The following is a 25,423-nucleotide window of genomic DNA, read 5'->3' on the forward strand; positions in this document are numbered from 1 at the left end:
GAAATGCATTTATAAAAAGAAACCATCAAGGAAATTTTGAACTATATTACTGTGTGCTTCAATATTGAATAATTTTCCTATAAGTATTATGATATCATCAGCAATTGCATATTATTAGGGTTGTCAGTAACTATATGTAATTAGTGGCATACTAAAATTACTGATGGATGCTCAGCTATAGAATTAAAACTTTATGTTGGAAGTTAGAAGTGGAAATATCTTTGTGATGCATACCCCAAGAAGTAACAAATAAGAAGAGGTTTCTTTTCTAGATTTGGGTAGAAGTTGTCAAAAAAAATCATTTGGAAATGATGCTTCATGGTGCAGGGCCCACATTGCTATTTTCCCCCAAGAAAAGGGACCAGGGCTCATTGTGTGAGTCTGTGCACGTGCTTGCATGTATGTATGTGCATAAAGGTGTGTGTCGGGGGGCAGCATGGGGGGATGAGGAAGATGGAGTCTGATTCGGCCTGACTACAGGTGAGTCTCAAAGGCGAGGCATCTTTAAAGATCACAAGTCCTGTCAACAAGCTCCCTAAAAGGGACAACAGAGCCATCTGAGCATCAGAGTGGAAAGGCTGTGGGTGAGAGAACAAATCATCAAAGGAGGGCCACGCATCCATGTAACGTGCAGAAAGATACGGGGTGGTATACTCCAGGATGGCAGAAGAGAGGATGCATATCCAATTAGTGTTGATGCATAATCACTGTGCCATCGCAGACACACGGGAAACAGAAACAGAAATGAAAACGCTGGAGACATTGTTTGGATATCAAAGAATTACCATTACATCGCTCAGTATTGAAAGTTCCATGTATAACATTTAGACACTTTTTTTTTTTTTTTTTTTGGTTTTTTCGAGACAGGGTTTCTCTGTGTAGCCCTGGCTGTCCTGGCACTCACTTTGTAGACCAGGCTGACCTCGAACTCAGAAATCCGCCTGCCTCTGCCTCCCGAGTGCTGGGATTAAAGGCGTGCGCCACCACGCCCGGCTAGACACATTTTTTAAAAGTATGTGATTAAAAACAAGACTTGGTTGTAAGCAGTATCTTTTCAAGTTACAATTTCTTGGATTAAGTTTTAAAAGTTTATTTTTCTTTTCTCTCCCTCTTCACTTTGGAGACAGGCATCAGTCACCACATAGGTCTGGCTGACCTGGAACTCAGTATAAATCTAGGCTGGTCTGAAACTCACAGAATTCTGCCTGCCTTTGTCTCTCAAGTGCTAGGTAGGATTAGAGGCAGGTACAACCACACTCAGGAAAGCTACAACTGTATTTTTAATTTGGCATTGGATACACTTCCTTGAACTTGTGTTAAAAAAATGTCATCCACACAAATTGTGACCTTCTTTCCACTTGAAAATATAGGTCACAAGTCACAGTTGTGCTGGCAAAATCTGTGACTTTGTTACTAACAGAAATCACAGCTATTTAACAATTTATTCCAATTGTTGCACACATAAAAAAACACAGTGCGGGGCTGGTGAGATGGCTCAGTGGGTAAGAGCACCCAACTGCTCTTCCAAAGGTCCGGAGTTCAAATCTCAGCAACCACATGGTGGCTCACAACCATCCATAATGAGATCTGACTCCCTCTTCTGGAGTGTCTGAAGACAGCTACAATGTACTTACATATAAATAAAAAACACAGTGCTTATATGCATTTAAAATTTGCTAGCTAAAATATAAGTTCCTTTGTATAAATTATTTTAATGCTTATTATAATATCAGTGAAATTTATTTTCTTTTTAATGCTAGATATTTTATTTTATTTCATATATTTACATTCTGAGAAGGGTCCATAATCTCCTCCAAGTTTACAAATAGGTCAACAGTACCAAACGAAGTTAAGAACCCATTTAGAAGGGGAAAATCCTTTATAAAAGGGTGATAGACATGGTTGAGTCTGTGTGGTGTTTGTTTGTTTGTAGTAGTGCTGGTAGTAGTAGTCTTAATGAGCTGAGTCTGAAGAAGGTGGCAGAGTAGACACTGTTTTCCTCTGGTTTTTTTTTAATGACTTTATGTTTTTAATTGTTTTTGTTTGTTTTTTTGTTTTTTTGTTTGTTTATTTTTAGATAAGGTCTCACTATGCAGCCCTGGTTGTCCTGGAATTTGCTATATAGACCCAGGCTGACCTTGGAATTGTAAAGATCTGTCTGTCTCTGCACATCCCGTTCTTAAATTTATGAGGCCGACAGTGGTCTTAAAGCAGGTCTTAACTCTTTCAGATTTTCCCACTGAGGGCCTAGGTACGTCCCCTCTCTATGGACCCAGGTGGACTCATGACTTCCAACAAATGGCAGAAATAATAGATACCAATGAACTTTAGAAACCAAGTTGCAAAAGGTAGGTAAACTTTCTCCTGATTTTGGGTGTTTGTTCTGGCAGCACAGAGTCCATGTAGCAAGGCTACCTTCCTGGGATTGTCATGATACAGGGAAACCCAAGCTATGCAGTGAAGCCTCTTTCAGGCAACAGGTTCACAGATTTGAATCATTTCAGTTGAACTGGCAGACATGTAGGAGATAGTAAGAGAAGGTTCCATCACAGAAGTGGTGTACGTCATCTCCCGCATCCTGATACTATTCCCGGGAGAAATCTAAGACACACAGATGTGGAACACAGATGTGCTGTGGCTTCCTTCACTGTTCAAATTCCTGACACAGTACGGGCATTATTTTATACCATTGCCTTGGGTTGGTTTGCTGAGATGAGTGACTAGAATAAGGCAACACTTAATTTTGTGGATATGAGTTTTTCTTAGTAGACACCACCAGTAGTAAGAAATGGGACACAAATGGCATGCAAGCTGTGTGATTGTCACAAGCCTCTAAACTGCAGTGCTGTAGAATTCATATACTTTTGCACTGGCTAGATGGTTTCAGACTGCGTAGATTACTCTGAGATAGACTATTCTGGCTGTCTCAAGGTTATGGTGCTACCTCTGCTCAAGCCTGTTTCTCACTTAGTGTAGGAACAACACATATTTACTTGAGATGGGAGCAAAGGATATATTAGGGAACTCTAGAGAAATGACTTCTGACCTGTCACTCATCAGTAGATTGACATTTTCTTACATGCCATATGCCTATCCAGAACTTGAATCTCTTTATGTGTATCAGTACGAGTCCAGCCTGCAGCACAAACTGACCATGCCCAGACAAGCTCCACCAGTGTGTCTACACAACCTTGAAGGTATGAGGCCCATCTGCCTCCCTCAGACACCATAGGATACTCCAGACTTCAGTTGTCTTACATCTGATAGGATTACAAAGCAGAGAAAGTAGTATGCTTGTTTTTCAAAGCTTTTCTTTTCTTTATTAAACCTGCAGCTGCTTTTCTCCAAGGACATCTTAAAGCTTGTGATTAGAGATAAAAACTTGTTTCTTTCTGATGATTTACCAAAAAGCTTGCCAATGTTCACTTTCGGATCAATGTAAGACACTGTTTTCTCTTACTTTATTATATATTTGCTACTAAATCTGTCATTTAGAAAATGTCTGTTTGTTTATCCAAAGCCTTTTTTCACCTTGCATGAAAAATCATTTGCTTCACCGAAGTTTCTGAGGGGTCTCAGAGCCCTTAGAGATGAATACAGCACAGAGAACTAGCTAGGGTTGTCGGTAGCTTTGTTCTTTTTTTGTGGTGTTGGGTATAGGACAAGGCTTCCTGCCCATTAACAGGCATATGAACCGTATTCCCTTTGGAAATGCCTGTAAGTTCACTGTGCACTTACTCCTATTACACAAAATTCCATGGGTCAGAAAACATCAGATGCCGCGACAGTCTAGGAGACTTGGAAACAACACAAACTGTACAGAGGAGATGGCCCAACTTCACAAATACACACAGGATGGCTTCTACCCAGAGAGGTCAGCAAGGCAACTCAAGTCCCCAGAGGCCACGCCCAGGACAAAGGAAACATTCATTTTCCAACAGCAAACACAAGAAAGTAAAACCTGATGGGATCGGCCAAAGAACAGAAATTGCGTCGTACCTGTGAGGTAGGTGTTGTGCGAGGAATTGATGAAATAGTGAGACAGGGGCTGAGACATGTCTTCATTCAAATCCAGTTTCTCAGGTGAAACGACTCCATTTTCTTCCCCGCTCAGGTAGCGCATGAATCCATCCACTGACATCTGCCCTGGAGAAAATGGATTTCAAGGCATGTGAGAGGCTCAGCCGGAGGTTATGGGTGGGGTCAGCCTGCACTGATCCATCCCAAACAAACAAACCCCTCTCTGCAGCATCCAAGGAGAAGACAGAGGACATAGTTTTGTCTTAATACGGACCCACCCTTGTCTAGGATCATGCTGTGTATTGCCACTATTCCTGCCACTCCTCCCAGAATTAAGGAGAGGTAATTCTGATGCTTCCTTGACTTCTCAGATGATTTAAACACAGACATTCTCCTTTTAAATATGAGTGAACATCAAGTTCATAAATTAAAAAAGAAGAGTTAACGCTGGGTAAATCACCTTGAGATGGCTTTCCAGATTTTCCATTAAGACTATAAATTGCTTTTATTTTTATAATAAAAATAATGAATAATTATTTAACTTTAAATTAAAAGTGCTCAAATCATTTTCCCCTTAGACAAAATGAAGATAGCAACACACGACTTGTGCTATACATAACAAACTGAAAGCATCCGGAAGGGAAGGTGAGAGCTCTGGGTTTGTATTTACAAGTTTACTCCAGATAGAAAAATCTGACTTTCACACTATGATTCAACCCAGAGACTTGCCTTTTCTTACAACATTTTGAAGTAGATACTGCTAAATATTGAGACAATATTTTTATTTCGGCATTACGGATATAAAATTCAAAGATAGAAGCTGTACATATTTACAGAGTATGATCTGAAGCCACATTACAAGAACCAAGATAATCCCTAGTCTTCGCCTCAGCCCCTGCAGGCATGCAGAGTCCTAACCACAGCATGTTTTTTCAACTTTAACAGTCCAGGCTTCAAAATAACAGCAAATGAATGGGAAACGAGGATGGTGTTGGTAAAGATTAGGGGTAGCATATCTTATTATCTTGGTAGAACAGTTTTATGGTTCATTTAAAAGTGCTCTATCTTCATAGAAGGAATTTAGCCAATAAGATAAGCAGAGAGAAAACACTTTTCTCACATGTACTTGTTCCTTTAGAAGCTTTGCTGTGTATCATCAAAAAGGTAGGTGTGCGCATTTTAATAGGGTGCAAATATATGCATATATATCTGACATAGTTCAGAAATTTCTTCTGAATTAAATGAACAAAATGTTATAAATATTTTTATCACAAAATTCTCTAAGATCAGTGCTTAACTTGAACTCCTAAAATATACAGCTACTTATATTTTATATATAATAAAACATAAAATAAAAGATTAAGCAATAATCTACTATTATCAGTTATTAAATCTGTTTCAAATATTTTTAAGTATAAATGACACTGTATTGAATACTATGGCAGTTAAATATTTATATACATACTTAATTCCTTTTGCTAGCTGCACTGGCAGGAACAGAGCTATTGATTTAGAATATATATGTCATTAAGGCTTTTAATGAAGAGTGTGCCATTTATAAACAGCAAAATTAACCATAACATTTTACCACAGTAAATTTTTTTCACACCTAATATATTTTTCAAGATCACTGATACAAAATCCTGGGAATATTATAGTTAAATCAATGTTAATATTATTCAGGAATGAATGAATGAAGCTTGACTCCTGGCTCTCTAAAGAGACTGTCTATTCTATGAAAGAAACATGTTCATTTTTCATTTTTATTTATCATTACCATCATCATTGTTGTCTGTGTGCATGCATGATGCAGGGGGTTGGATGGAACATGTGGGGCTGACTCAACATCTCTGTGTAGTAGTTTTTTTTTCTTTCTTTACATGAGTTTCAGGGGCTGAACACAAGTCACAGGGCTTCCTCATCAAGTACCAGTGCTAAATTACTTTGCCAGAGCAGAAAGAAATATCTAAGCAAATGTTTGAATAGAAACAATTATTTGCACCACAAACTGCTAAAACTGGACTCCACCATGGGTCTGGATCATTTTTGGTAAGATGACAAGGAGAAGTAGCAAGAGGTCTCTTATTTGGAGATGAAAAAGATGATATAAAGGCTTTAACTGACACGTTTGTGACCCACAGTAGCGACTCGCCTGCAGGCTATGCTTGTGTGTGACCAGTTTTCAAAAAGCACCGTCATCTATACTTTCAAATACCCAACACTTAACACAGCAACCATCATGGTCACATGTCCATCGGAAAGACCAAAACAAGCCTTAATGCGGGAATGCATACATCCCTTCGACGGATCACACATTTTATAAGTAAACCAGTTAGCTTAGTGTCAAAGCTATTTCTCTAGATGATTCAAAAATATTTTTGATAGAACTCTTAAGGCCAAATTTCATAAAAGATTCATTCCCCCCAAATCATTCAGTGTTCTGTGATTGTTGTGGCTTGCTAAATATTATTTTATCTGGTCTTCATCCTTCTCTTCCTCTTTTCTTTCTTTCCTCTTTCTTCACCTTCTGTTTATTTAACAATTTATTCACCATCAATAAGACAAAAAGACCACCAACATATTGGGAAAGGATCTTTACCTATCCTAAATCAGATAGGGGATTAATATCTAATATATATAAAGAACTCAAGAAGGTGGACTCCAGAAAATCAAATAACCCCATTAAAAAATGGGGCTCAGAGCTAAACAAAGAATTCTCACCTGAGGATTACTGAATGGCTCAGAAGCACCTGAAAAAATGTTCAGCATCCTTAATCATCAAGGAAATGCAAATCAAAACAACCCTGAGATTCCATCTCACACCAGTCAGAATGGCTAAGATCAAAAATTCAGGTGACAGCAGATGCTGGCGAGAATGTGGAGAAAGAGGAACACTCCTCCATTGTTGGTGGGATTGCAAGCTTGTACAACCACTCTGGAAATCAGTCTGGCGGTTCCTCAGAAAATTGGACATAGTACTACCGGAGGATCCAGCAATACCTCTCCTGGTATATCCAGAAGATGTCCCAACCGGTAAGAAGGACATATGCTCCACTATGTTCATAGCAGCCTTATTTATAATAGCCAGAAGCTGGAAAGAACCTAGATGCCCCTCAACAGAGGAATGGATACAGAAAATGTGATACACAATGGAGTACTACTCAGCTATTAAAAATAATGAATTTATGAAATTCCTAGCCAAATGGATGGCCCTGGAGGGCATCATCCTGAGTGAGGTAATCCAATCACAAAAGAACTCACACAGTATGTACTCACTCATAAGTGGATATTAGCCCATAAATTTAGAATACCCAAGATACAAGATACAATTTGGAAAACACATGAAACTAAAGAAGAACAAAGACCAAAGTGTGGACACTTTGCCCCTTCTTAGAATTGGGAACAAAACACCCACGGAAGGAGTTACAGCGACAAAGTTTGGAGCTGAGACAAAAGGATGGACTATCTAGAGACTGCCATATCCAGGGTTCCATCCCATAGTTAGCCTCCAAACGATGACACCATTGCATACACTAGCAAGCATTTGCTGAAAGGACCCTGATATAGCTGTCTCTTGTGAGACTAGGCTGGGGCCTAGCAAACACATAAGTGGATGCTCACAGTCAGCTATTGGATGGATCACAGGGCCCCCAATGGAGGAACTAGAGAAAGTACCCAAGGAGCTAAAGGTGTCTGCAACCCTATAGGTGGAACAACAATATGAATGAACCAGTACCCCCCCAGACCTCGTGTCTCTAGCTGCATATGTATCAGAAAAGAGAGGCCCATTGGTTTTGCAAACTTTAGATGCTTTAGTACAGAGGAACACCAGGGCCCAGTTTTCATACTGAGAATTGAATATAGTGTCTCACACATGCTAAGCAAGTATTCAGCCACTGGGCTATATGCCTAGTGTCTTTGTCAGTAAAAACCAAGCCAAATACCAAAATTAAACAGAGACATAGGCAAAATTGCTAAATTAAATACAAATCTAGTTAAGAATCTACATATCTGACTTTTAGATAATCTTTTACCTTTATTGTTTCATAGACATCTAATATTTTAATTTGCTCACCCCCTCCCCCCTTGGTGCTGAACACTGAATCAAGGGCCTCACTCATCATGAACATTACAGGCAGGCACTGAAACCCTGAGCTATGATTGCAGACCCTTAACATAATATTAAATGCAGGTCACAGTCAGAAAACCATCCAGGAGTTTAGATGAGCTGGTGCTTCTGAAGATTATCTATGTTAAACAAAAAATCCCTAGGGAAGGGCATTTTCTAATTTTATTTTAAAATTTTTACTTATTATTATTAGTGAGTGTGCATATGTATGGATGCAGGTGTGGGCACGTGTGTGCCAGGATTTAGTTCTCTTCTTCCACGGAGGGTTCTCGGAATCATACGAAGAAGACAGGATTGCAGTGGGAGAATGACCTTACTTACTGAGACAACTTGCTGGATTATACTTACCTAGTAACAACATTGTTGTTGAATAACAACAATGTGTAGGTTTTCAGAATGGCCAGACAAAAAATGCTAAAGAATATGAGTGATCAGATACTTTCCACTCTAGAACTTTATGTGCTAATAACAAGTATTCAAGATTCTTGATGCACCAAGTGAATGGGTAGAGGTTTGGCAAAGTCAAGAGATGCCACTGTGAAAATTAGGATTAGTCAATGCATAATATAGAAGGTATGTCACTTAAAGGGTCAGGAGTTCAATTTCAAACATATTTCATACTTTGTACAATGTGTGAAAGATGCCTTTGACTGGCCAAGGTGTGGGGACAGAGAACAGACAGATTTTCTTTGCTTCCATGTAATCTACAGTGGAAGAATGCTGCCATCATTGACTTAAAACCATCAGCATTTAAAAAAACAACTATTTTCTTGTTTGTGAAAATTTTCCATTTATTTTCTTAGTCCATAGAGTAACACAGAAAGTGGAAAACATTGAGAACTGATGTAGGACGGAGCTAGATACTGTAATTCAGTGTGTGTGTGTGGGGGGGTACATTTGCCTAACATGTAGGAGGCCATGAGTTCAGTCCCCCCAAATAATGTAAAACAAAACAAAACAAAGCAAGAACCTGTGAAATGACTGAGAGGGTTAAGGTGCTTACTTTATGTCTGAGCTGAGTCTGATTCTTATGATACACATGGTAGAAGGGGAGTTGTTCTCTGACCTCTACATGTTCCTACAAGCACTCATACATACATATACTCTCTCTCTCTCTCTCTCTCTCTCTCTCTCTCTCTCTCTCTCTCTCTCTCTCTCTCTCTCTCTCTCTCTCACACACACACACACACACACACACACACGCTAAACCAACCAAACCACCAAACTAATGGAAACACATTGTCTTTCTAAACAAGTTCATAACCAGCTAAGACAGTGTGCACATTCCTACCAGCAGTAAGTCAAGGACTTGTTAACCACAAGCCTCCTTTTAGTTAGCCATCACTGGAAAGAGAGGCCCATTGGACTTGCAAACTTTATATGCCCCAGTACAGGGGAACGCCAGGGCCAAAAAGTGGGAGTGGGTGGGTAGGGGAGTGGGTGGGAGGGTATGGGGGACTTTTGGGATAGCAAATTTTGGAAATGTAAATGAGGAAAATACCTAATAAAAATATTTAAAAAAGATTATTTTCCAGCTTTCAAGTTCTGTAAATTCAAGTGGGCTAATATATTAGAGATGATTTAAAATAAAATAGCCCATATCAGAAAGAATATGAAGCATTAGGCCATGACGAGGAACAATGGTAAATACAGTTTTGTTTTGTTTTGTTTTGTTTTGTTTTTCTCCTGCAAATAAAGTTTAAAGGGTAAAGACAAAGGTGAAAAATAAATTCCCTAACATGTTTTTTTAATAGAGACAGGTATATTTTACATTGTCCATATGGGTCACAAAATATACCTTAAGGTATTTATGACAACAGAAACTATTACACCATTTGGAGCCAATGTAGGGAAACATAGTCCCCCAGGGAATGGAATGTAACACTGCTCTAAGAAGCTCTTCAGAAGAAACCCAGTGTTTGCTATGTTCAGTGGAAAAAGAAACTGGTTAAGCAAAGGGAGAATAGACATGGCTTCACTAGAGAGGAACCATCATCAAAGAGACCCCAGAGGAAAGTGACTTGACCATATGATGGTCCCCATGGGCCATTTAAATGTCTGGTCATTTTTATACAGCAACATATTTGTTATAAACTCTCCAATGTCATATGGTTTTGCACTGAGGTCATGGGCATGCACCACACTCTCCCTCTATTTGGGTCTTTCTTACCCTTGGGACAGACAGTGGCTATCATTCTTCTGCTAGCTTCCTGTAGGACTGGGAAGACTGAAACTCAAAGTTTATCTGTGGCATTCTGACATCTTCCAGAGGTGCTCTGACACACAGTGGTGTGTCATTCAGCTATGTGTAGTTCACCCAAATAATATATGGAAAGGCACTGGAGGAGTTCCAGGGTAAGGGTACAGTCTAAGCCCATGCCATGGGCCTTGAGGGACAATGGAAAAGGAAGATGATGTATGCTTATGGAAAGGAACTCTGGAGTATGGAAAAAAGTTTTTGACTGACTCTCCAATATCAGGGTCTTATTAGCACATGCTCAGACTATTTCTAACAGAACTTTCTGGAATGACTCTGCTGTTCCAGGCATCTAGAGAAAAGATATTTGCACCTCAAGTCTATCCAGGAAGAGTAAGATGTCTTGAATTCACATAAAAACTAAAGTCCTTCTTGCTGACAGTTCTCAATAAACATTTTTATCAAGAACCCATCTCTATGTGCCCTGCATTGGCAGAAACCAGAGATGTGCCCACCAGCTCCTTGCCTTCGAAAATATTTAGGTTATGAGCACTGGTTAAAAGCACTGTTGCTCCTGCAGGCTCCATTTTCAAGATCCACAGGAAAACTCATAACCATCTGTAACTCCAGTTCCAGGGGATCCAGTGCTTTCTTCTAGTCTTCATGGGCACCAGACAAGGTCATGTACCAACACACATACAGGCAAAAACACTCATATATACAAAAAGACCCATAAAAACATAGCCACAATTCTGCTGACCAGGCCTGGAATTTTGATTACTGGTAGACTGAGCTTGGTAGGAAGACATGCAGAGAGACCAAGGGTAAATAGTGAAGAGAATCTCCAAGGAGTACCACCAAGTCATGTGCATAATTTGCTTTTGATGCATACGTGAAATTCCAAATGAGGGGGGATGGGGGGAATGACATGATGAACATCAGCATGGTCTGGAAGTTGAGAGTGGATTTCTCAATTCATAGCATTTATAAAGCTGCTTTCTAAAAAGGATTTGTCTCGGGAAAATGAAACAAGAAATAAGCACCCCAATTTCCCATTGATTAGGAGCTAACACTTGCTAATGTTTCAACTGATGCTTCTATGTCTACTTCTACTTCTCAAAATAATTTTCTTGTTTATGTTTTTAAAAAAAACTCCTATCATGAAAGAATAGGGCACCATTATTTCTTATATCTACTTCCCCAGCACAAATAAGGTTACTGAATTGAAAGCCGAAATTACACATGGCTATGTATCCTATACATACACAGGATATATACATTCAGAGACAAGTCATGTAATAACCCAACAATTATCTTGCACAATTTCTAACTTTGTAACTTCCCCTGAGTTTAATAAGTGTCATATTTATCATTTACTAATTTCTTTTCCCATACCTGTAGGACACCTTCAAGCTGTCTACAAGTATCCTGAACCCCATTGTAATGTGTTCAAATGCAAGTGCTCTTAGTTGCAGAGTCTTGAAGTCTTTCTGGGAGCCTTCTGATCTACTAGAATAGAATCTGATGGATTCTTATTACTTTTATTTCTAGCTTACTCCTATGCTCCTTTATTCTCACATGCTATGCTTGCTCATTCATGGCTATATTTTTCATTTTAATTTTAGTTGTAGTTGTACTCTGTAGTTTCCTGTGGAAAGATTTAAGAGTGTTGAATTTTCTGAACTTTGCATGTCTGAAAATGGGTCACATTCACTTGCATGCATACTTCCTAGTTTAGCTGGGTAGAGCACTCTTGGTAGAATTTTAAATTTTCTTTTATAAACTTGCTTTCATTGTCTTTTTATTTCCAGCATGGTTGTCAGAAATATTGAAATCTTTCTAATTCATCATCTAAAAACAGTTATGTGTCCTATTTAACATTTGTCTATCTAGGAATTTTCAGTATATTTGCCTCCAATTTATGAAACTTTCACAATTATTTTTCTTGATATGACTTTGTCTTTGTCCTCTGCTTTGGTAATGGTTGGGTATGAAAGTTATTAGCCTGTTTGGGATAAATTTCACAAATGTATTTTATGATGTTTTCTTCTTTCTAGAACATTGTTTTCTCAGATTTAAACCTTTTAGCCATCATATATGTGTGTATGTATGTACACATATAAATATATATATACACACACATATATGATGTAATTATATCATATATATATTTATACAATATTTCACTTGTTTGACTCTTAGCTATTTCTTTAGTTCTATTCCCACCTCATTTTTCAGTGTTGTGTTTCTACTATGTTATTTTTAATATCCAAAAGCTAATTTATGATAACTGACATTTCTTTTAAAAACGACATTTGCTCTTACTTCAAAGATGAATATATATTGTTACTTTTCTAAGGATAAAATTATATCTATATCTAATTAACTCTTGCCATGTATTTATATTTATTGTTGCTACTTTCCCCCTTATCTCTACTTTAAAAGGAGTTTCCTCCTATGCCTAGTAACTATTGCCTATTTATATTTTCTATTCAGCAGAACGAAACCATTCACTGGGTTACTTTAATGAACTTTGATGAGTGGGTTTGAGAACCCTGTGGTTGACGAGGCATCGCTGCAGAAAACTCCGCCTGTGTCTCTCTGGGAGTGATCCCTAATCTTCAGGATTCCCTGTCTAATGTTTTGCCCCCCAAAATGCAGAGTGTAGGGCAAATGCAGGGAAAACATGTTTCTATGTGTGGCAGTCTGTGATCTTATTTTCAAAATGGTTGCTCTTCCCACACCTATTCTGTGTTATCTTCATTTAGTCTGTTCTCTCAGATAGGGATTCTGACATATATTTCAACAGCTGCCAACCCCTATTTTATTCTGTTTTGTCACGCCTACAGCTGGAGGAACCCAGCATTTTCAATTACTGAGACTTTTACAGTTTCTATGGAATAGCTCAGGGTGATTCCCTGCATGCCACTTGGTTGATTTTTGAGCAGTTCCTCAGATCTATTACAACTGTGAACATATGGCCAACTTTCTGAGATAATTTTTTATCTTCTTAGTTCAAACCCTTTCTAGATCACATCTATAAAATTATCTCTTAATGCAGTTTTAGTGTGGACTGAAGGTAGCATAATTAGATAAGCATGTTCATCCCATTATGTTTATCTTGATGTTCTACAATGTTTCTACTGTGATTTGTACATTCTAGTATTTTTAGATAAAGTTGATTATATTAAGTTAGATACATTTTAATAATTACAGATGAAGTTGAATTATATGGAATAAATTAAAAAACAAAAAACAAAATACAAAAAAGCCTCCAAAACTTCTATTTTTGCCAGGAACTTATAGTGGCCATTGCTTTGCTTTTTCATTTTGCCGTGAGAACATGCAGTTACAAACATTTCATGATAGGTGGCACTGTATGGATAACTTGTCATTCAGGTATCTGGCTGTGTTTTCTCTTAAAGCATGCAATCAGAAGAGGCAGACAGGGTCTGAACTTGCAATTGGGAAATCGCTTAGGCCTCATGACTTCTCTTGCCAACCTCACAGGGATATCTATATACAACAGGTATTGTAGGGTATGAAAGATGCTGTCAACTATGAGTTTCTGACAGAGTGATGAATGAATCAAGTTGGTCCGTAATGTCCACCTTCCTGCATGATGGCTTGTGACATCAATCAAGAAATCAAGTGCACATTTATAATTGCATTTCCTAAATCTCTCCTGTCAAGTCACACTTTGAGTTCAAAACACTGTTGAAGTGTATATCCATATATATGCTACACCCCCCCCCCACACACACACACAGATAGATGATAGAGATAGAGGTAGAGGTAGAGGTAGAGGTAGAGGTAGAGATAGGTATTTCCAGGGAGGGTAAATTTTAGGGCTGTGATCCACTTTGCATACTAAGCCTAATGTAGCTGGATATTTTCTTTATTATCTTCCACAAGTCTGACCCTTTGACCTTTTATTAAAAATAGCTAACAACAAACCTTTTGCCTTTAGAAAGGGATGGCTATCTAAAAGGACACATGATCTGCTTGGTTTTACGGACACTGTTATACCAAAGCTTCCTTCTCCTTCGGAATACAAGAGGTCCACATAGGCTGGTATCCAAAGACACCAAAACAGGCCAGAAAACAGGATCGAGGACACTTGAGAATATGGTAAATCAGTTCTTAAATGGTCAGAGAGTTTGGTGTATTCCATTCCATTGCTCTTGGCAAGCTATGGATCTATCAGTGCATATTCTTAATGACTTTTGCTCTAGCAGAATTTCCTATTCAAGCCAGAAGCAAAAAGCATATTTGAAATAAATCCATAGGCTCCAGTCTTCTACTTAGAAGCTTACACATAGAACTTTCAATAAGGACCACATAGCACAAGTGGCTGATTCTCATTTATATTAAAAATTCTGAGCACAGCAGTGAGTCTAATACCATACTCCCACTATACTTGGCATAAATGAGATAATCTAGTGATGGAGAAAATATATAGTGCATGACTAAAAGCTAATCTCCAACTGAACTTGTGGCACATTAGTTAGGTATACAAAGAGTCCTTCCATCATTGCTTCCTCACTAAACTGACATTTTGCAAAACAAACAAACAAACAAACAAACAAACAGACAAACAAAAACAGACATGCTCTGATTGTGATCATTTTTTTTTTGAGACATAGTCTCTCTATGTAGCCCAGAATGTCTTGAAACTTGATATATAGATGAGGCTGGCCTTGAACTCATGGAGAGCTGCCTGCCTCTGCCTAAGCACTAGGATTAAAGGTGTATGCCACCACACCTGGCTTCTGACTCTTTTTCACAGTCAGCTACTCTGGATTTAGATTCCAAGAAGAGACACATCTGAATGGGAGATGTTCCCATGGAAGTTTAACTCTGGAGGCAGAACCACGTGAATCCATGGCATCTTTCCATTGGCCCAGACACCATGAAAAGGAAAAGAGAAAAAAAGTGAGGTGATCTCCAGAGTTCATCTCAGCTGCTTTCCTGACAGAATTCAGGGCAAAGGGTTGCCTCATCCTCCTGGATGAGGAGGCTAGCTAGGCTCAGAGACCAACCACCCCAACCATGACAATCTCAACAGTTAAACTGTACACCAAAACAAACTCTTCTTCATGCTGCCCTTGTCAGGCACTTTGTCACAAAAAAAAAAATGAGAAAGGGCATTAATACAGAAAATAAGAACTTGGACTGGGGTTATTTTTATGATTTGTAAAAGGAATGTAGAATTTGGAATGTTAGGTGGAGACTTGTCAGCAGAGTTTAGTGGGCTATTCTGGTGGGAGTGTGGAAGGCCAGAATGCTCAGAGTGTTGGAGAGGAGATTGTGCTCACAAGTTTTCCAAGAAAAATTAAGACTATAGCAAAAGCGGGCTAGAGCCCATTGTGCTCTATTCTGGTGAAGAATGTGCTTGCATGCCACTCATGTCCTGATACCATGACTTAAGGGAGCCTGGATTGAATTGTCATGGAGTAAAGGTTTTTAGAAAGGAAAATTTTGAGCACCATAATATCCAAGATGTGCATGGCAAATGCTCACCATTCTTAGCTTGAGAGATGAAAAGAGAGGGAGAGGGAAGAGAAAGTTATGGAAAATGATCAGCTTGGCTAGGAAAGCAGCATCAGCAGGCTTAAAGTTGGACAAGGTAGGTAGAGGAAAAGTAACTATAATTCTTAAAGACACTATCACCATGAAAGGGAACCCTGGAGTTCTGTCATGAACTCTAGGGACAGTGCTCTAAATCAAGACTCTACCCATTGAAGACTCCAGCTTGGAAACATGCAAATTCACTTGAAAGGGAAGAGATAGAATCAAGAACATTACAGGTCATGTTCTCTACTCAACAACAAAATGAAACAAAACAAAACAAAACACCAAACAGTTAAAAGAAAGCATTTGTTATTTTTATTTTTTTTTCATATTAGATAGTCAAAATATACAGAGAGCATGGTGTTACCTGTGGTAGAGCCACACCATACTTTAACTTGACAATAGGTCTTGGCGGACTGGTATACATGGTGCTGATTTTGTAGGCATGGAAAGTGCCATGGAGACTTGACCAAGGTTCCAGAAGGCTGCCAAGGCCAAGCCATTATGTGACAAGATTGGATTTCCCCAAAGAAGGCCCTTAGATGCAGTTGTATGAAGCTGTTAAGGTAAGATCTATGTGGCAATAGCGATCCCAGGTTGTTGAAGATGTCAGAACGGTTGATGTCTGCCTAGGAACAGTGCAGCCACAGAGTAGATGCAATCCAAGAGAGAACTGGTGATTTGGAGGCAGCAGAATCCGAGGGGCAGGACCACCCAAAGCTGTTGGAGCCCATCTAATGCCAGCCAGACCCCTGATGTAGAACAGGAAGCTGCAGGATTTGGTGTTCTCCCTACTGGTTTTCAGTCTTCCTTTGTCTTATCTTTCCTTCTGGATGAGAATATTTATTGTGTACCATTGTAATTTGAAAGTGTATGACTTTTTAAATAAGGGTTTATAATCAAGAGGCTATCTTGGGTCTAAGGAGAGGCTTTGGACTGTGTGCACGTGTGTGTGCCTGCATGTGAGCATGCATGTGTACGTGTGTGTGTGTGTGTGTGTGTGTGTGTGTGTGTGTATGTATGTGTGTGTGTGTGTATGTATGTATGTATGTATGTGTGTGTGTATGTATGTGCATGGCTGTGGTGGTGGCTGTGGCTTTTTGAGACAAAGTCTCTCCATGTCCTTGGCTGTTCTGGAACTCACTATGTAGATCAGACTGGCCTCAAGCTCAGAAAACCACCTGCCTCTGCTCCCCCAGGTACTAGGATTAAAGGCCTGCAACACCACTACCTGGCCAACACCACACTTCTATGGACTTGTAAACAGTACTGAAACTTTTAAAGACCATAGAGACTTTTGAAGTTGGGCTGAATGCTTTTTTTCTTTGTCAGATAGACATGAGACTTGAAGACCAGAAATGGAATATTGGGATTTGAAGGTTATATAGCTGGGTGTCAAGTAGACAAGGGATGGACTTGTGATGATCAGCCTTCATTGTCAACTTTACTGGATTTAAAAATCACATAGGGAACTCACATTTGGTTATATTTGTAAGAGTATTCACACAGAAATTTAACTAAGGAAGTATGTCCCACCCTGAATGTGGGTGGCATCATTCCATGGGATGGAGGGTAAGGGATGCAAAAGGGAGAAGGAGAAAGGGAGCTGAGGCCAGCTTTCATCTCTGCTTTCTGACATTGGGTGCATTGTGGGCAACTGTCTCATGTTCCTGATACACCAGCTAGAGCTGCCATCCCTTCCTCACTGTGATGGAGAGAACCCTCAAGCTGTGAGCCAGAACCAAGCCTTCCTTCCTTAGGTAGCTTTTATCAGATATTTTTGTCACAGCAATAGGATAAGGAACTAATTAGACATACACCCAGGAAATGTCCCCTTCATGGCATTAACAATGGGTGTAGAATTGCTTGTGAATGAGGAGTTTTCAGCAAAATATATGGCTGTTTATGTTTATATGTATGAATTTTCTTTTTAGATAATGAGTTGTGATTTGATAGGAAATCTAATATGTAACTGCAGGCAGGATCACAAATGAGGAAAACCTGCCTTTGAATGGGCTCATCGGTTTGATCTGTTTCTTGTGTGCTGCTTAGCAAATCATTCATGTTTCTCGCCATATGCAGAATGAACTCAGCCCATTCCCACTGTCACTGGGCAAGGGCTAAAACCTGTATGCCTTTCTTGTAGATACAAAATCTGCAGAAAGGGACTTGCTCAAGACAGCATAGAACATGGAGGATTTGTGCCTTAGGTGGACAGGCTGTGTTGTACTGCCGTGGAAGACACTGCCCATGGTCTAGTAACAGAGAATAAACCATAATAATAGTGCTGATAAAACGAACTACCTACCACTCTGAGAGAGTGATTAATTTTCAGTTCAGTAAACAGAGGCTGAGGGGGAAACTTGAGTGGCAAGTGTGGAGGCTGGACCAGGAGCTCATGCTGGACCCTGAGAAGAGAGAGCTGCATGAAGCTGACTTTATCTATCTACTGATCACTCCTAGCGCTGTCCTAAGTAAGAGCCACGGACTATGGAAAGCGGGACATTTTGCTATATAGACAGTTGGCCTTAATCTGCCTACACTGCATCAGTCCTAAAAATAGCCCCGAGTGTGACCAGGAAAAGAGTCTTTCCCATGATTTACTTATCTCTCGAAAATGTGTTACTTTAATCTTTTTGTTAGAAGAAGCTGGGCTCTGGCAGATAAATGACCCATCTGGCAGAGGCGTGAGGATTACAGTCTTTGATTTGAATTTGTCTATCAAGGTCCAAAATTCCTTTCCAGATTTAATTTATGTTCTAATCTCTGTTTGCAATTTAGAGGAGTCCTCCAGCATTTTCTTCCTTCAACCTATGAGTCTTACATCTAGGAGACGAGAGGTAAAACACAATAGAAAATGTGTTATGCCAATCCTGGACAGTAGAAATGCTAAGCAGGAGGTGACATTGTTAGTGGGATTTGCAGATAGTATGCAGGTTAGCTTTTGAAGGGTAAGAAATGCCAAATGCATGCAAATATCTTCAAAGTGGTTTAGCACTGGGAAATTCTGCCTTGGAAGACAGATGGTCCACATGTATCATAGCACAGCTGAGATGGGGGAACTGGACAATGTGTCTGCCAGTTAGCATGGGCACCAACCACATTCTGTCGTGCCAAATGCCAATTAGGCAGGATCTGGCACTCATATGTTTGGATGTCACTGGGATTAGGTGGATGAAAAACCATTCATCATCATTCAAGCCCTGCTCTCTGGGTAATGATAGCAGAGGTCGCTGGAACACTTCCTGCCCAAGGGCTTAACACCCTTAAATCACTTCCAAGTGCAGCAGCGAGATGCCATTTCTTGGCTTATGTTTATTCCTGGTGCTATGACCCTTGAGGATTCTGCTAGCTCCTCTCAAGGAAAGACATGCAGATGGCAATGACATGGCTCACCCAAATCTATCTGCCTGCTTTCAGAAATAATAATTAAATGTTCCTCTTTTATTTTTCTGCTTGGGCACGGGTTTTGCTATAGCATATGTTAACTACCTTGGTTTCTATCTAATAGATGAAAATTTCTGGCTTTTAAATTTTTCTCCAGACTTCCCAATCCTGTATTTAATGTGGTCTACACATGTTCTCATGCATTATTATTTTATCTTAAATTGAAAGGATCATCTATTCTATGCATTGTAGACTGTAAAACCTGTACTATACCATGGACAAATACAAGCTAAGGTATGGCATAGTGATGCTCACTGAATGCTTATATGATCTGCTTCCCATAGGTCAGCCCCTGTCCCTGCTGCCACAGCTCTCTGTGGCTCTACACTTTTCTCAGCTTCTTGAGTTGTATGTGTTGATGTGGTTGGTGTGAAAGTTCTTAATGATGACACCTAACGTTGATACAGCACTGTCCCTTCTCCAAAGCATTCTCACATTTGCGAATTTATTTACTCCTCATGGGTCTGTTTGACAAGTCAAAGAAGCTTTGGCTATTTAACTTGACAGATGAACTTTGACTTAAAGAAGACCCCCCCCCCATTTAAAATGACATGGAGAGATAACGACAGCCTAGGTTGGACCTTTTGTTTGAAAGCTAGTGAGGTGGCTCATGCTTGTAACTTCAGTAGCTGGGAGGCAGAGGCAAGAGGATTGCTATAAATCTGAGTCCAGCTGTGCTACACAGCAGGATCCAGGCCAGCCTGGAGTTACATAGTTCTATATAGTTATACCATATAAAGTTATATAGTAAAACTTTGTCCCCATACAAACACCCTCCAAAAGAACAAAAAAAGAAGGAAACCTTCTTATTCTCCACTTCCCTCTAGTACAAGCAACACCTCTGTCCCACCCCCTTATATACTAGGCATGCACCCTGAGGTCATCATCATCCTCTGTCCCTTTTCTTTTTAAAATACAGCCTTACTTAGATTTGCAAGTGGAGCCTAGGATTGCCCAGGTGCAGATCTACCCTTTGAACAGAGGTTTTCAGAGGGCAGGGAGGGAGCTCTACTGCATTTCATGAGTGCACTGCTCTGTGGTTCTGACCACAATACAAAGGAGGCAAAATCTTTTAGATCCTTTACCATGATGTCTAAGTCAAATGGATCCTGACCTTACAGATGCAAAGCCTTCACTCTCCTTAATCCCATCTACTCCGAAGCACAAAGGCAGTCCCAGCTGTGTTTTCTCCCAAGCTTTCTGAGAAGGAACACAGAACCATCCTATCGTTTCAAGTGTCATGAGACTGTCCATCCATCATGGGAACCCTGCTCTGCAGACTTCTGGAAGCACAAGCAGGAAACAACACTTTCCTCCTCTGAAGCTTTCAGATCATGCTGGGATTATACGTCTTTGCCATTATAACCAACTTCAGCAGTTCTTAAGTTGGATGCAGAGTACGTGGTTTTAAAATCAAAATGTTTGTGACATGGCATCAGGTATCTGGTAAAGAAAGCAGCTGAGTGGATAGCCTGGACCAGGGAGGGCCTCTTCTTTGAGTAGGTGGAGATTGGTCTGCTTGTTGTTTTCTTCTGTACTTAGGATCAGACTTAGGATGCAGTCATGCTAGTTAAGTGCTTTACCCCTGAGCTACACCACCCAGATAACTTTCTAGATTTGAGACTATGCCTCAAAAGCTTCCCTAGCAGGTCACAGAATTGAGATTTCCTATGTTAGCTTCCTAAGTAACCAGCACCACAGACTTGTGCCACCAGGTGAAAAATTCTTTTAAATTACTGCAATCAAGATAAACATTTGGTTTTCTGGTAGGGAGACTGTAGTAGGTGGCATCACTGTCTAGAAAGAAATATGATTCAACTTCCATTTGCATCTCCCTACTTGATGCCTTACTTGGGAGTTCCTGGAAGTTAGGACTTCTCTAGAGCATCCTCAAACACAGTGGAAGATGGATGCCCAACATACTAATACAATGTTTGCCCCACTACTGAGCTCTGCTTATGCACAGTGAGAACAGATATTCTCTGAATGCCTTTTCCTCCTTCTCCATCCTGTAGCCTTTCTACTGCTTCCAAGGATTACATCTCAAAGTTTTTGGACTCCAATTTATGTTTTTCAGAGTTAGTTCCTAAGGAAATATGGAAAAGAACATATAGGAACACGAGTATACAGCATCTTTGGCTCATTTTCTACATGTTAGCTGCAGTATTGGGTAACGTGGTTGATTTTTATCTATTGTCCAAAATTAAGTCTTGTTCCTAAGCCTGGAGATTTTATATATTTTTAAAACTGGAGTTCTAAAGATTGCAAGGGTTTGGAATTAAGACCTAGCTCCCAGAATTGCTGAAGTCTCTTAAAGAAATCCTCAGTTATCTCTGGCTTCCATTTGATAGCCATCTAGTTCCTCAGTTGTGTGTTAACATGGACTATCCAGTCTTGTTTCCTTGTGATCATGTGTCTTAGTTAGGGCTTTACTGCTGTGAACAGACACCATGACCAAGGCAACTCTTATAAAGGACAACATTTAATTGGAGCTGGCTTACAGGTTCAGAGGTTTAGTCAATTATTATCAAGGTGGGAGCATGGCAGTGTCTAGGCAGGCATGGAGCAGGAGGACCTAAGAGTTCTACATCTTCATCTGAAGGCCGCTAGGGTTTCATTGCCCACCCTAACAGCAACACACTTCCTCCAACAAGGCCACACCTCCTAATAGTGCCATTCCATGGGACAAGCATATTCAAGCCACCATATCACGACTTGTCTGTTCCACATATTCTGTGTGTGTTCCTCCTTTTTGGTGTGAATGATACTCTGTGGATTGCAGTACTGGGGACAACCTGCCTGTGGCTCAGCATAGGTCAACTTGCCTAGCTGTTCCTCTTTCTGAACAGTGAAAATAGAGCCTTCTATCTGCAACTGAAACAGAGTCCCATCTCTCTACAGCTGAAAGGTGTGAGGTGCAACAGCAGCGACTGTCATCACCATATCCTGATAGTAAGTTTCGTGGAAGGGAAAAGAGCTATTTGTATAGTCTGAAGACTTCACACATGAAATGGCAGGTCATCTTAGGAAAGTTTTTGTAATGAGGGAAGAACCCAGAAGACACAGCGTACCGTAGGTGTCTTGGCCTACCAGGGTTCCTTTCCTTCCTTGAGGCTGCCATTCGCCTTTGCCTTTTACTATTTTTACTTTTCCTGCATGGCTATTTTCTGAACAGAAAGAATTTTCGTTGTGACAAGAAAAGGCTGTGAGTTTCTGGCTAGTGTCTAGCTGCTGAGCAAACACTGAGGTCATCAAAGGAAAGGCCAGAGGAGGAAAACACAGGCTTCCTGGGCTAGGCCTCTGCTTCCCCTATTAGTCCATGCCTTCTGGGAATGAAGGAAAAGCAACAAGAGAAAGAAGGTGCTGGAAGTTACCCGGTGTACCAGGCAACAGAAGGCATACCATGGCTGTCCCAGCAAAAGGGGGGGTCTTAGTTCATTTATTTGCTTTTGTTCCCCCCCATTCTTAGCCCATTTCAAATACTTCAGAGAGGTCTGTGAAGATAAGAGTCTCAGAGTGAAGGGCAGTTTTCAATGCACACAGGAAGGACAGTGCCATTCCTTCCTAACCTTCCACAGGGGCTAGAAAGTCAATAGGTGGAATTTAAGTAGGATTCTAATCAATACAATGCTAGGGCTGCTTTCAGCAGCTTCCTCGGTCACAGTAAATTAAGGCATGAAAGAATTAGCTAAGGCATATAGTTTTCATTTGACTTTGTCTTGGGAGAAGTTGGCTTTGTTCCTTCATTTTAGTTCTGTTTTTCCCGCAGGTGCTGTGTGGGTAATCTATGCACACACCTTAATTGTGAGGCAGATCTTTAAAGCGGTCAATATTTCCTGCAGATGAGCAGTTTTACAACTGAACATCTTGTATCTCCTGGGGTTTGAGCCACAGCACCTGCAGGAGCAGGCAGCAGCCTGTAGAAGACACAGGGGAAGGGAGGGCTGTCACCACCCACTTCTAGGACACACTAGCTTCTTTTCTTGTAATCCTAATAGTGCTTTTGGCAGTTTTATTCCCTCTACACACAGGCTTTCTTGTAATACTTTGTTAGAAGAAACCCAGAGAAAGCAGTGCTCTGGCAAGGGCAAATTTGAGAACCATGGCTATAGACGCAATGTTAACATACAACGTCAGCACTGTATCTCTTTTCTAAGAACTGCTGTCAGGGGAGCCCACATGGGACTCTAGAGCAGCTGAGGGCAAGAGGGAGAACAGAAGGAGCCTCAATCACAGTAGATTTCTTTTCTTACCTGTTCCTTCTGTGATCTGAGAGTTAAATGCTAAATGGCTAAGTCCCTCAGTGACAAGAACCCCTGGTGCAAGCATCTGGATTAGTAACAAGGAAGATGCTGGGCGAAGGTAGGGCGTGTACTTCAGGGTTGGGCTGCAGTTCCCAGGGATTTCAGGATGGCTATGAATGCATTGAGAGAAAGTTCTACAGTGTTACAGCAGATGCTTCTGGCTAGGCTTGGAAAGTGTGTGCCAAGGGAAATGAGAGGAACACCTATGTCACTAAACTGCATGTGTCATCTAATTTCACAGGAGAACAACCCAAGGATGGAGCAAGGAGGGCTTCATTCCTTGGTGGAGTTTACTTGCTTAAGTCTGCCATGATGTCAAACATTTTCCTAAACTCCAACAAGACATTTGATTTTTCAAGTATGCACACGGCAATAGTAATAGTAGTAGTAGTAGTAATAATGATAATAATAACAATGACAATGACAACACATTTTTGGGATAGTGTTTCAAGTAACACTGATGAACTTAGACCCTCTATGTATCCATATGTGACCCTCAATTCTCTGTCCTTTGTTTCCACTTCCCAAGTGCTGGAACTATAAGAGTGTACCACTCTCCCTGGTTTATATGGTACTGGGATGAAACCCAAGGCTTTATGCATGCTGGGCTAGCTCTCTACCAACTGGTGTTATAACCCTAGCCCACCCTTATGATGTCTGCCAGCACATCACTAATGTTTAATCTTCCTAAGTGGATCTTGTCACCCTCTGATCAGCATGCCTTCCGTTTGCTCTTCACCAGTTCACTGATCTATGACTGCACTCTCTGCTTCCATTCATCACCTTTTAGATGGTTTTCCTCAGTGAAGTCATGCGGTTCTGGAGGAAGGGCAATTCTCAGTCACATCTTTGGAGGTCCTGGATTCACAGCCACTACAAACCCTGACTCTTGGCTTGTTGGATAAGCACACCCATCTCTGTGTTTCAGTTCAATTTACATTTCTGTTGCTTTTCATTGAAAGGGCACGATATCATGTGCGATGCTCAGAATCTGGTCACACTGCCTTCTTCCTGGGATTAACAATGTTCCACTATAGTTGGACTGCGTAGGGATTTAAAATAAAACAATATTGCAAACACAATTTAGTTATTCCTCCTGATACAGGCATGTTACCTTGTTTCTACTTTATGGAAAATTCTTGGTGTTCCTGAACTTGTGATGCTTTGCTTAAAACAAAAATTTTGCACATAGTAATCTTGAGTTTATTTCAACTCTTAAAGCATTTACTCCCTAGCTACTGACCAAACACTAAGGGGACTTATATACCTTCAGTTTTACAATTTAATGGCAATAAACCATTTAGAACATGTAGTACATATAAAATTATAGTACATATAGTTATATAGTATAGTCTATCAGTAATTCATGAGGAAGACTTAGTGATGATGAAGAGTGGAGCTTGAAGCACCTGCTAATAATGTGTTCTGCTATATTAGTTCAATTATTCAACAAATACATACATACATACATACATACATACATACATACACACATGCTTTTTATAAAAGAGTGAGATAAGAAACAAACTCAACTGTTTTATTTCAGTTTTGCAGTTTAACCAAAAGTGGCTTTCATTCATGGATATCCATTGAATGCTGAGGTCTGGGTCCTATTATCAAAAGTACCAATATAACGGTCTTGTTTTTCATGTTAATTTAACTCACTGTCTTTTTTCTAAAGACTCTAAGTGATTAAAAAGACATTAGTCTGCAAACCAAAACATCCATGGACATCTTGTTCAGAAGAGGCAA

The 25,423-nt window shown here is 40.1% G+C and overlaps 1 protein-coding gene across 2 annotated transcripts in view; it reads right to left on the reverse strand.

Moving 5' to 3' along the window:
• Plcb1 (phospholipase C beta 1) overlaps positions 1-25,423 on the reverse strand; it is a 694,761-nt gene that overhangs the window by 188,761 nt on the left and 480,577 nt on the right. For both annotated transcript variants that reach the window (XM_085833870.1, XM_085833871.1), the window contains exon 10: positions 4,000-4,146. In XM_085833870.1, coding sequence (XP_085689996.1) covers positions 4,000-4,146 — 147 coding nt within the window. The remainder of the gene's footprint in view (positions 1-3,999; positions 4,147-25,423) is intronic.

The sequence above is a fragment of the Mus caroli genome, unplaced genomic scaffold, assembly GCF_978045245.1.
Source record: "Mus caroli unplaced genomic scaffold, Mus_caroli_1 scaffold_2, whole genome shotgun sequence".
NCBI lineage: Eukaryota > Metazoa > Chordata > Mammalia > Rodentia > Muridae > Mus > Mus caroli.